Source organism: Oratosquilla oratoria, chromosome 15 (assembly GCF_046742065.1).
Source record: "Oratosquilla oratoria isolate Oo_2021 chromosome 15, ASM4674206v1, whole genome shotgun sequence".
NCBI classification, from domain to species: domain Eukaryota; kingdom Metazoa; phylum Arthropoda; class Malacostraca; order Stomatopoda; family Squillidae; genus Oratosquilla; species Oratosquilla oratoria.
Genome location: NC_134791.1, coordinates 65,767,995 through 65,780,963, shown reverse-complemented (window position 1 = coordinate 65,780,963; position 12,969 = coordinate 65,767,995). Strand labels below are relative to the sequence as shown.

The window sequence follows — 12,969 nt, the reverse complement described above, 5'->3', positions numbered from 1 at the left end:
TTGTTTTTTCATACATCATTCTTCTGCATGTCTACACGTGTGTAAGCGTGTATATGTCTGTTTTTGATCTCCCAAACCATCACCGCCAGTAACAACAAGAACCTCATAAGAGAAATTAAGACACGACAAGCACAGTCATTATCAGACTTATTAGTTGTGTTCCAAACGAAAGAAACATTACACTTCAAAATGTATAGTATATTTACTAATCACCAACCAGTATCATCGCCATGCAAACAAAATTGGACAAGTGATTTCGTAATGTAAACAATACATCCAATACGTGTCGTTCTTGCTTCTTATGTTTTTTTAATGTTCAGTGGTCGGGTATATGGTGAATGTGTTCTTGTATGAGAATGACTTTTTTTTTTCTTAGAAATTTCTTTCAAATATTAGGATGCATCTTCCAAGATGCAGTGTCTTGCAAGCTGTAAAATACGGTATATATATTACAAAGGATTACAAAGGCGGAGCATGCCGACAGGAGACCTTTTGATCCATATCTAGGTTGGATACATATATATATATATGTATAAATAAAAGCTTTACATAATTAATGGATAAAAGGTGCAAATCCTGTATATGTATGATCTATACTATGAAGATGATACATTTCAAAAACTACCAAAATGTGTGTGTATGTGTATATATATACATACATATACCAAAGGCTCTTTCCTCCTACACGGGGGGTAGCCAAAAAGAAAAAGACATAGAAACCACTCCCACCCATTCCATTTCCTATATATTCCACTCCGTTCCACCCTCCTCCCTCCCTCTTATCTTGGCACCTCCTGGATGATGGGTCATCCCTGCATCCTGTCCACTGCCCTGGGTCAGAAGCAGTGTCACAAGACACAGCTCATCCACAGCAAGGCCGCTTCATAAATTCGGTGACCCCCCTCTCTGTCCCCCCATGCAGAAAAGGAGAAGATGGGGGAAAATCCCTTCGGGCTTTGTCAAATTTTTTCTCATACATAATTCCTCACCCTCCATCACCCACCCACTCCCCCTCATGCATCACAGCATCATCTATACACAACCCCTCTCCATTCACCTGTCTTCTGTCCTCTCCCATCCTTCCTCCACAGACATTCCTCTCTTTTGTAATGCCACTTTCACCCCATCCATCCATCTCATCCTAGGACGCCCCCTCATATTCACTCCTTCCACCTTTGCCTTCCACACTTCTTTTACTAATCTTTCTTCTTTCATTCTTTCCATGTGTCCAAACCATCCTAATACTCTTTCATCAGCCCTATCTCCCAGCTCCCTTTTCACCCCTGCTCTCCTCCACACCTCATTTCTCACTCTATCTAGCCTAGTAACCCCTATCATACTTCTCAGACATATCATCTCGAACACATTCAGACTCCTTCTCTCTTCCTCTCTTATGTTCCATATTTCTGCCCTGTACAGTGCTGTTGGCACAATCACTCCTTCATATAATCTCCTCTTAGCATCCATTCCCATATGTCTATTTCTCATTTCACTTTTTAATCCACTAAGGCATTTACTTGCTTCTCTCAATCTACACTCTACCTCCACCCCCAATTCTCCCTTTCCTACCATATTCATACCCAAGTACCTAAGACTATCCATTTCCTCCAGTCTTTCACCCTTAATGCTCACTTCCAGCAGGCTGTCACCCTCTCCCCTTGTACATCTCATCACCTTTTGCTCACATTTATCTTCAGCTTCCTTCTTTCACACACCTTCCCAAACTCTGTCACTAACTTACTCAATCCCTCCTCTGATCCTGCTAAAAGCGCAGTGTCGTCAGCAAACAACAACTGGCTCACCTCCCACTTTTCTCCATTTTCTTTAATCATCTCCAACCCCTCACCCACTACCCTTGCATTTACCTCTCGCACCACCCCATCCATGTAAAGATTGAACAGCCAGGGCGACATAACACATCCCTGACGAAGTCCCACCTTTACCTCAAACCACTCACTCTCTCCATTTCTAATCCTAACAAATGCTCTACTACTCTCGTAAAAACTCTTGACTGTTCTGCTCTTAACAGCTATCCTCCCATCCCATGTATCTGCAGTACCTCCCATAGTGCCTTCCTGTCTACCCTACTGTAAGCCTTTTCCAGATCCATAAAAACCCAAAAAACATCCTTACCCTTTCCTATAGCTTTCTCACATATCTGTCTTACCACAAAAATCTGATCTACACAACCCCTACCTGTCCTAAACCCACACTGTTCCTCACCAATTACTCCCTCTGTTCCTCTCCTAATCCTCTCAATCAAGACCCTCCCATAAGCCTTCCCAACTACACTCAACAAGCTGATCCCTCTCAAACTACTACACTCACACTTGTCCCTCTTTCCCTTGTAAAGTGGAACTATATAGGCACTCCTCCAGTCCTCCAGCACTCTACCCTCTCTCCAGCAAAGATTAAATAACCTCACCAACCAGTCACTTCATCCTTCCCTATTTCTCCTCCACTTTCCTCACTCATCACTTCATTTTCTTAGCGCTTCCCACTGCAACTACCTTTCCCTCCCTATCCTCCTTCATATTTAGCAACTCCCTAAAATACTCTGCCCACCTTCCTCTCACTGCCTTCTCTTCCATTATCATCTCTCCATCTGCACCTTTTACCTTTTTATTCTCTACTTGATTCGCCTCCTCTTTCTCTTTTAATTTAATTCCAAAACATCTTTTTATTGCTTTCAAAATTTTCTGTCATACTCTTACCCCATTTCACATCTGCTCTCCTCTTTGCTTACTTTATCTTATGCTTAACTTCCCTTCTCTTTACTTTGTACCTCTCATACGATTCCCTTGTCCTAATTTGTAGCCAATCTATGAATGCCTGCTTCTTCTCTTCTACACCTTTCTTTGCTTCCTCATCTCACCAATCACTACCCTTCCTTCTATTTCCTCCCGCCATCCTTGTTCCACACACCATCTTTGCACACCTTATCACTCCCTCCTTGAACCATCCCCATTCCTCCTCCACTCCTAGTTCTACTCTATCCTTTACTCCCTCCCACTCCTCTTTCAGCTTCTTCTTATACTCGTTCTTCTTTTTTTCCCCTCATTTAAGCAGTTCACTCTAAGTACCTCCCTACCTTCTGCCCTTTTCCTCTTTCTCCACCTGTTCTCCTCTCTCAATTTACCTTCCAGGAAATGATCTGATATTCCCCCACTCTCTCCCCTTAGAACATGTACATCCTTAACTCTTCCTACCATACTCCTGGTCACCACTATATAGTCCATTAACGCTCTATCTGCCACCCTTCCATCCACCACCCTCTCCCATATGTACTTATGCTTGACTTTCTTCCTAAACACTGTATTTGCTATCATCAACTCTCTTTCAAGACACATCTCCACCACTACGATTTTTACTTGGAACTCCATACTTCCCATCTATTGATTAATTTCTTACCCTAGCATTAACATCTCCCAGTACAACTACATTGACATTTCTCCCTAATTCCTCTATGCACTCATTTATATCTACCCAAAAAGCCTCCCTTTCCTCTATGCTCTTCTCACTACCAGGCCCATATGCACATACAAAAACCCACATCTCCCTTCCCAGCTTCACCTTCATCCACATCAACCTTGATGAAACCTCCCACTCCACTACCCGCTTACTTATCTCTTCACTTACTAGTATAGCCACCCCTTCTCTCCCTTGTCCCCTCTTCACTCCTGAGTACCTCCCATCTACATTCCCAAACTCACAGTTGCCCTTTCCTTTCATTTTATTTTCATTCAAAGCCAGCATATCCATCTTTCTTCTCACAAACATACTGCCTATCTCTTCCCTTTTACTCTCATCTGTACCACATCCATGCACATTAAAAGACCCAAACCTTAGGGTACTGGTTGGAAAGCTCTCAAACTCTATTATGCCTTTACTTTTTTTTTTTAGGAATGTCCCCTTTTGGGGCTACAGGTAGAAGGACTCCTAATCCCATTCCTCGTCCTGTTTTTTGTCGCCTATTACGACTCAAGTGGAAAGACATGGTGGTAGCATTCTCTTCCCCTACCACAGGGTCGACGAAAAAAGGAAATGAATATTCAAAGAAATGGTACAGGACAGTAACAAGGGGTTGGAGGACAACAAAACGGAGGGATAGTCATAGTATAAAAGTGTCATAATGTCTCTATGAACAGAGTTTTCCTCTATCAACAGACAAAATGATGTGTGCCTCTGGTCCATAGGGGTGCCCCATATAGACCCTAAAGTATCAACTGCATTCTTCTTTGCCACAATAACATGCAGCCAATACCCCAAATGGGGAAATACACAAAATATATAATAAAAAGTTAAAATGATTGGATCCTAATTGCAAAAAATTATTGATAAAATTTATACAGGGGTTTTCAACGATTACCAGTGAAATTAACTTGTAGGGCAATACCATATATATAATCATGAAGAACCCATAGTCAGAATAAAAGGAAACTTAGAAGGAAGTATAACATCTATATTTTGGCTAATCGCTATAGCCCTCTGCAGGAAAGTGTCTGAAGAGGGCTATAGGTATTAGCTGAAATATAGAAGTTATACTTTCTTCTAAGTTTCCTTTTATTCCAAGTGTGGGTCCTTCGTGATTATTTTTACAAATGTGCCACTACATTTTGTCCGAGTGATATATATATATATATATATATACATATATATATATATATATATATATATATATATATATATATATATATACACATATATATATATATATATTGTAGATCCCGTCTGGGGTATTGGCTGCATGTTATTGTGGCAAAGTAGCATGCAGTTGATACTTTAGGGTCTATATGGGGTGCCCCTACGGACCAGAGTCACACATAATTTTGTCTGTGATAGAGGAAATCTCTGTTCAGAGAAATTATGACACTTTTATACTATGACTATCCCTCTTTTATGCTGTCCTCCAACCCCTTGTTACTGTCCTGTACCATTTCTCAGAATATTCATTTCCTTTTTTCGTCGACCCTGTGGTAGGGGAAGAGAATGCTACCACCAAGTCTTTCCACTTGAGTCATAAAAGGCGGCAAAAAACGGGATGGGGGATGGGATTAGGAGTCCTTCTACCTGTAGCCCCAAAAGGGGACATTCCTAAAAATAGAAGTAAAGGCATAAGAGGGTCTGGAAGTTTTCCAACCAGTACCCTAAGGTTTGGGTTTATTAATGTACTTGGATGTGGTACAGATGAGAGTAAAAGGGAAGAGATTGGCAGTATGTTTGTGAGAAGAAAGATGGATGTGCTGGCTTTGAGTGAAAATAAAATGAAAGGAAAAAGCAACTGTGAGTTTGGGAATGTAGATGGGAGGTACTCAGGAGTGAAGAGGGGACAAGGGAGAGAAGGGGTGGCTATACTAGTAAGTGAAGAGATAAGTAAGTGGGTAGTGGAGTGGAAGGAGGTTTCAACAAGGTTGATGTGGATGAAGGTGAAGCTGGGAAGGGAGATGTGGGTTTTGTAAGTGCGTATGGAACTGGTAGTGAGCTGGTAATTCCTGTCCTTACATGGCCCTACGCCCCTCTGTAAGAAAAATTCCGCAACATCACGTGAAGGATTCTATTTGGTGTGGTCCAAATCCCTCTGCAAAAGAAAAAAAAATCCATCCTGCATCAGAGAGCAATTATCCTTTTGATAGCTTGACAAGGCACTCTCCCCTCAGCACACTCGTAGGTGTACGAATCTCAGGTGACCCGGAGGTACACCAATTTACTGTGGATGTCTCCGTGGACTTTTCCATCAGCCTTCGTATTGGCTGGGTTCCCCAATTGACCTCTTACATACTACTTGACTGGACATGCATAGCCGCTACAACCGAGCTAAGCCACGACTCTCTCTTGTGGATTCGCCCCATGGGTGGCACACTACTTCCCCTTCTGTGGGCTCACCTCTGGGCAATCGGCGATTGTCCACCAGGTCCTGAAGTCCTACACCCCTGTCAAGCGGGCAATTGTGAATTTGAGTTGGGTTCATGACCCCAACTCGAGCTAAAGAATTTTCCCATTTTCCAATACTACTCCGAATGAAAGTGCTCGCTAACCATCGTTTGTAGTCCCTCTCCTAGGCTAATATTGACTTCTTTATCCCCTCCCCCCCCTAAGTTGACCTTTAGTTCCTTCACCTGGCTGTTGCTGAAATTTCCTTTTACAACATATGAAATATATGCATCCTTAATCCTAGGACATCTCAACCTTACACATGTATAAAAGTATAGGTGGGTTACATTTAAGCTTTATGGTCCAATATATACGAACATTGAGGGCATCTTTGCATTAATTTGCACGAGCATTCGTTTTTCTTTGGACATATACTGGCACGATATGATCCCTACATTTCCTATTGCAGTTAACTACTGTCATCTTAGCACCTTAAATCACTAGATATGGCGCCAACTGGGCGGATTGTTCCAATTGATTCTCTTCAGCATTCTTCGATGAGCCGTCTTCAATGTTCTTCAATGTTCGATGCATCCGCTCCACCATTCCATTCGCTTGGGGATGGTCTGGGGTAGTGTAGAGCAGGGTGATTTGCTTTTCTCCACACAACTTCTTGTAAGCCGTGTTGGTGAATTCTGCTCCATTATCTGTTATGATGCTCTCTGGGGTGCCGTAGTCTGCGAAGAACTGGGTTAGGGAGTGTAGTATGTGTTGGTGGTGTTTTGTTCTCAATGGGAAGAACCTAACGAACCTACTGTAGTGATTGATTATTGTCATAATATACCTATACCTCTGCGTCCCGGACACCATATCTGTTAGGTCTATGCCTATTCTCTCCATTGCCTTTGTAGCAGGGGGAACCTCTTTGTATTGCTGTGACAACCCTTGTGTACCCTTGAACCTCTGACAAGTAATGCATTTCTTTACAAAATTACATACATCTACCTTTAAATTTGGCCAATAGAACAGCTCCTCCTGGGTTAGATTCCCATTCATGTCTATCTTCCATCCTCGCTCTCGTCTCTTCTTCCTCTCCCGAATTGGATTCCCATTCCGTTTTATTGTTCATTTTTACCTGACTGCCTTTAATTATGTGTAGTTCCACCTTAACACGTCACTTCCCCACACAATCTCATCCGCTATTTCTATACTCTTAGTGACTGCCGAGGATCTATTCTGTCTCTGATGACTGTACTGCCAATCCACAGGGTACACAAGCTTTGTCTAAGTCGACACACAGATAAGTGAGCTTCAGGTTGGTTAATAGCGTAAATCCCACCGCTCGGCCACCAATAATGTGGGGCCACCAATAATGTGGGGGTAGTAAAAGCATGTATAAGTGAAGGTCTGCTATGTGTTAATTATTACACTGAAGCAAAAATATAGTAAGGAAATACAAAAGTATATTGTGGTTTTCTCCAACTAATCTATTGATCCTTACAATATGAAAAATATATGGGTATGCGAGACATTTAATAACACATTTTTTTTTTTTTTTTTTTTTTTTTTTTTTTTTTTTTTTCTTATGGGCATCATAAGTAAGGTCACAGGCACGTGGAAAAACGTAGTTATTTACGCTCCAACCTTCCGGTCACTGTATAAGTCTACTTACAATATTGTGTCTACTTCCAGCACTGTGTCTACCTTCAACCCCGTATTCTTATTAGAGAACGATCACAGACAGAATTGTACTCTAAGGATTACACCCTCATAGCTAATGTATATACGCAAAGTGTTTGTGAAGTACACTCCCTTAAACCCCTTTTTCCATATCTGTTATCGGAATCATTTTTGGCATCAGATTCAAAACTTAATAATAATAATAACTATCTACCTACTATATCTGCACTATATCATTTAACTCACATATTGACATTTGTTTTCATTAATCTTACAGAACGTGTTCATACCTGTTATCGGAATCATTTTTGGCATCAGATTAAAATTTTAGCTGCGCACAAAAAGAACGAGACGGCTATGTGTTCGTATCTATGGGTAAACTACTAACCTCCCTGTTGTATTATTTCGTAAAACTTCATTTCGCTTCTCAACAGAGCCCCTAGCTGCTACAATCTCTCCCTAAACTATTTCTCTAGTGGAATCCTGAACTGAAAGTTGGGAATTTTTCCTATTACTCTTAAAATTAATGGCCTTAGTTTACGCCTCTGTCCGAACGTGTTTAGTGACGTCACGGGTGGGCGGAGCTACGGTGCGCCCGCTATGTTCGAGAACATTCTAATGTCATCTCGAAGCTTTAGTTGAACCAAAATCAGCTGAAATATATTTGTAGCTATCTCCTATTGTATGTTTTTCTTCAATGATTATAGTAAGGCTCTTTGCCAACACATCTTGATAGGCAGACATAGAATAGAATAAATTCATGGTCTATTAAGGCTCTATTTTCTACTTTGCTTCTTGGTTGAGTAAAACCGTCACGACGTCCATAATACCCAGTCTCTCAAATAAATAAATAGATAAAACGAAATTCCAAAAATAATATCCCTTCAAAATTCCTGTCCTTACATATGTATGTAGATCCAGTTTGCCATGCAGATAAGTGTTGCCATTCCTTGCAGGATAGTGAATGTGGCACAAGTAAACGTGGTGTAGATGGAGAGCAAGAGAATGCTAGCTCTTCTGGAGTGCAAGACCAGGTATCTGCCAAGAAACTAAAAGTGTGATATTTCATTTTCCAGGTTTGTCACTACAATTTCCTGTTATTTACTAGTTATATGGTTAATACCCAAGGTGATCAAGTAGCCATGCTAATAGTAGCTCTAAATCCATTAATCTCAAATGTACTATGTGTAGCAGAATATTTTAATTTCTTTTGTTGTTTTCCCAGAATTTTGAGATGCTGTGATTTTATAATCTGACCTCTTTAGTGACCTGAATGATATAATCATATCACCTCTTCATCTGTTCTTTCAGGTTTGCAGATCCGAGGCTTTCAGTCTTTCCTCATATGGTTTATCTGCCAGAGTGGGTATCAGTTTGGTTGCCCTTTGTATTGACCTGGTTGTATGGTACAGGAAGAGATCTATACTCGTGGTGACCCATCTTTGTATCTCTCAGCATCAATTTTTTTCTTAAAATCTTGAATAGTGTTTGCACACACTGTTTCTTTGTCTAATTTGTTCCAAGTATCTATCACTCTGTGTGGTATTTTTTTTTTTTTTCCAGATCTCTTCTGTAATTATCTTTCTTTAGTTTCTTTTTGTGTCCTCTTGTTTTCCAATGTCCCATTTCAAGAAATCATTGTTATTTAAGATTTCCATTCCTTTCATAATTCTATAGATAGTAGGTCTCCTCTTTCCCTTCTTTGTTCCATTTGGTAATTCTAATTTGGACAGTCTTTGTTCATATGTCATTTTGGAAAGAGTTGGTGCCAGTTTTGTTGTTGCTCTTTGTATTCTTTCTAATTTTTTTATATTCTTTTTGGTACTGGGTGTCCATAGTGTTGCTCCGTACTTGAGTTTTGGTCTTATTAGTGTAGTTAATTATTTTTTTTATCATTTCCTTGTCCAAATAGACAAGTGCCACTTTTATTGACCTCATTAAATTGTAGTTATCTCCAACTATTTTATTAATATGCTTGTCCAGTGTCATGTCATTGCTGATCATCACTCCAAGGTCTTTTTCCGAGTTTACTTTTTTGACCTCTTCACCAATTTTATAATCTCTCGATATTCTGTTTTTACTTTTTCCAAATTCCATTATACTACATTTCTTGATATTGAATTTCACTTCCCACTTTTGAGTCCATTTCCAGATCTTGTCCAAGTCTTGTTGTAATGAGTTGCAATCCTCTTCTGTTTTTACTTTCTTTAGTATTTTTGTGTCGTCTACAAAGAAATTCATATAACACTCTACTCCTTCATTTCTTCCCAATTTGAGAATTTATCTCTAATTACTACTCTCATTTTCCTCCCAGTCAGGAAGTCTTTCATCCTTTCCAATAATTTTCCTCTGATGCCACCTATTGATTCTATCTTCCTTATTAGTTTATTGTGTGGTACCTTATCAAATGCCTTTTGTAGGTCCAGAAAGGCACAGTCTGCCCAACTATCTCTCTCATGTATTATGTCTATTAATCTTGAGTAGAAGCAGATCAAGTTTGTTGTACATGATCTTCCTTGTCTGAATCCAAATTGATTTGGATTCAGTATAGTTTTTTTTTCAAAATGTTTAACCCATCTATTTTTGACGACCTTTTTGCAAATTTTTGCCACTGTGCCTGTCAGGGAGACCGGTCTGTAATTTGATGGGTCTTCCTTGTTTCCTCCCTTATAAATCGGTACAATGTTTGCATTCTTTCAGTCCTGTGGCACCTGTCCTTCTTTAAGTGAGAATTTAATTATATTGTATATTTAGTCTGTTAATTTTTCCATGCATTCTTTCAGTATCCAATTTGCAATTCCTCGTGGACCATGTGATTTTCTGACGTCAAGGGTTTTGATTTGGTCGCTGATTTCCTTCTGTGTTACAATTATTTCTTACATTAAGGGGGATATCTCTATTTCCTCACAGTTAGGTGAGTTTTCTATTGTGAATACTGATTTGAAGTGGTTCATAATTTCAGCCATTTCCAGTTCTTCTGTATATTCATATTTACCTTGGCGCAGCTTTTCTTTTTCTTGTTCTTCTATTTCTTGTTCTTCATTTACATACCTATAAAATAGTATGGGGTTCTTCCTTGAATTTTTCTATTATTTTTTTTTTTTCATAGTTTCCCTTTACATCTCTGCGTATTTTTATATAATCATTTCTTAGTTTGATGTACATTAGCCCATCTGGGGTATTGGCTGCTTGTTATTGTTGCAAAGTAGCATACAGTTGATACTTTAGGGTCTATATGGGGCACCCCTACAGACCAGTCACACATCATTTTGTCTATGATAGAGGAAAACACTTCATAGAGAAATGATGACACTTTTATACTACGACTGTCCCTCCGTTATGCTGTCCACCAACCCCTTGCTGCTGTCCTGTACCATTTCTCTGAGTATTCACTTTCTGTTGTGGGGGAGGTCCCTGTGGTGGGGGAAAAGAATACTGCCACCAAGTATTTCCACTTGGATTGTAAGAGGCGAGAAGAAAGGGACGGGGAGTGGGACTAGGCATCCTTCTCCTTGTAGCCCCACAGGGGACCTTCCTAAATGAAAAAGTAAAGGCATAAGAGGGTCTGGGAGTTTTCTGAACAGCATCCTAAGGTTTGGGTCTTTTAATGTGTGTGGATGTGGTACAGATGAGAGTAAAAGGGAAGAGATAGGTAGTATGTTTGTGAGAAGAAAGATGGATGTGTTGGCTTTGAGTGAAACTAAGTTGAAAGGGAAGGGTGAGTGTAAGTGGGAGGTTATCAGGAGTGAAGAGAGGGCGAGGGAGGGAAGGGGTGGCTATTCTAGTAAGTGAAGAGATAGGAGGTTTCCTCAAGGATAATGTGGATGAAGGTGAAACTGGGAAAGGAGATGTGGGTCTTTGTAAGTGCATATGGGCCTGGCAGTGAGAAGAGTGTAGAAGAAAGGGAGGCCTTTTGGATAGATTTAAATGAGTGCTTAGAGGATTTAGGGAGAAATATAAATGTAATAGTACTGGGAGACCTTAATGCTAGGGTAGGAAATGGTCCAATTGATGGAGTGGTTGGGAAATGTGGAGTTCCAGGAAAGAATCGTAGTGGAGAGTTGATGGTGGAAATGTGTCTAGAAAGAGAGTTGATGATAGCAGATACAGTGTTTCAGAAGAAAGTCAAGCATAAGTACACATGGGAGAGGGTGGTGGATGGAAGGGTGGTAGATAGAGCGTTGATGGATTATGTAGTGGTAAATAGGACTATGATAGGAAGAGTTAAGGATGTACATGTGCTAAGGGGAGAGGGTGGGGGAATATCAGATAATTTTTTGGTGGAAGGTAAGTTGAGAGTGGAGGATAGACGGAGAAAGAGGAAAGGGACAAAAGTTAGGGAGGTGCTTAGAGTGAACTCTTTAAAGGAAAAGGAGAAGGAGTACAAGAAGAAGCTGAAGGAGGAGTGGGAGGGTGTGAAGGATAGAGTAGAGCTAGGTGTGGAGGAGGAATGGGGATGGTTCAAGGAGGGAGTCACAAAGTGTGCAAGGATGGTGTGTGGAACAAGAAGGACAGGAGGAAATAGAAGGAAGGGTAGTGAATGGTGGGATGAGGAAAGAAAGAAGATTGTAGAAGAGAAGAAGCGAGCTTTCACAGATTGGTTACAAAATAGGACGAGGGAGTCATATGAGAGGTACAAAGAAAAGAAAAGAGAAGTAAAGCAAAAGGTAAAGGAGGCAAAGAGGAGAGCAGATGTGAAGTGGGGTAAGAGTATGACAGAAAATTTTGAAAGTAATAAAAAGATGTTTTGGAAAGAAATTAAGAGAGGAAGAGGAGGCAAATCAAGTAGAGAAGAAAAGGTAAAAGGTGCAGATGGAGAGATGATAATGGAAGAGAAGGCAGTAAGGGGAAGATGGGCAGAATATTTTAGGGAGTTGCTAAATGTGAAGGAGGATAGGGAGGGAAAGATAGTTGCAGTGGGAAATGCTAAGAAAATGACTGTGATGAGTGAGGAGAAATAAGGAAGGATGAAGTGAAGGCAGTTGTTAAGATGATGAAAGCAGGTAAGGCACCTGGTCTGGATGGATGTCATGCAGAATGTCTAAAAAAAGGAGGTACAGTGATGGTGGACTGGTTGGTGAGGTTATTTAATGTTTGCTGGAGAGAGGGTAGAGTGCCGGAGGACTGGAGGAGTGCCTGTATAGTTCCACTTTACAAGGGAAAAGGGGACAAGTGTGAATGTAGTAGTTTCAGAGGGATTAGCTTGTTAAGTGTAGTTGGGAAGGCTTATGGGAGGATCTTGATTGAGAGGATTAGGAGAGGAACGGAGGGAGTAATTGGTGAGGAACAGTGTGGATTTAGGACGGGTAGAGGTTGTGTAGATCAGATCTTTGTGGTAAGACAAATATGTGAGAAAGCTATAGGAAAGGGGAAGGATGTTTTTTGGGCTTTTATGGCCCTGGAAAAGGCTTACGATAG

General features: G+C 40.5%; 1 protein-coding gene across 1 annotated transcript in view; it reads left to right on the top strand.

Annotated features, from left to right (window-relative positions):
- Positions 1-12,969, top strand: part of LOC143033213 (ubiquitin-conjugating enzyme E2 T-like) — a 130,012-nt gene that overhangs the window by 97,469 nt on the left and 19,574 nt on the right. Inside the window, exon 6 of the mRNA XM_076198398.1 lies at positions 8,508-8,585. Within this exon, the coding sequence (XP_076054513.1) occupies positions 8,508-8,585 (78 nt within the window). The remainder of the gene's footprint in view (positions 1-8,507; positions 8,586-12,969) is intronic.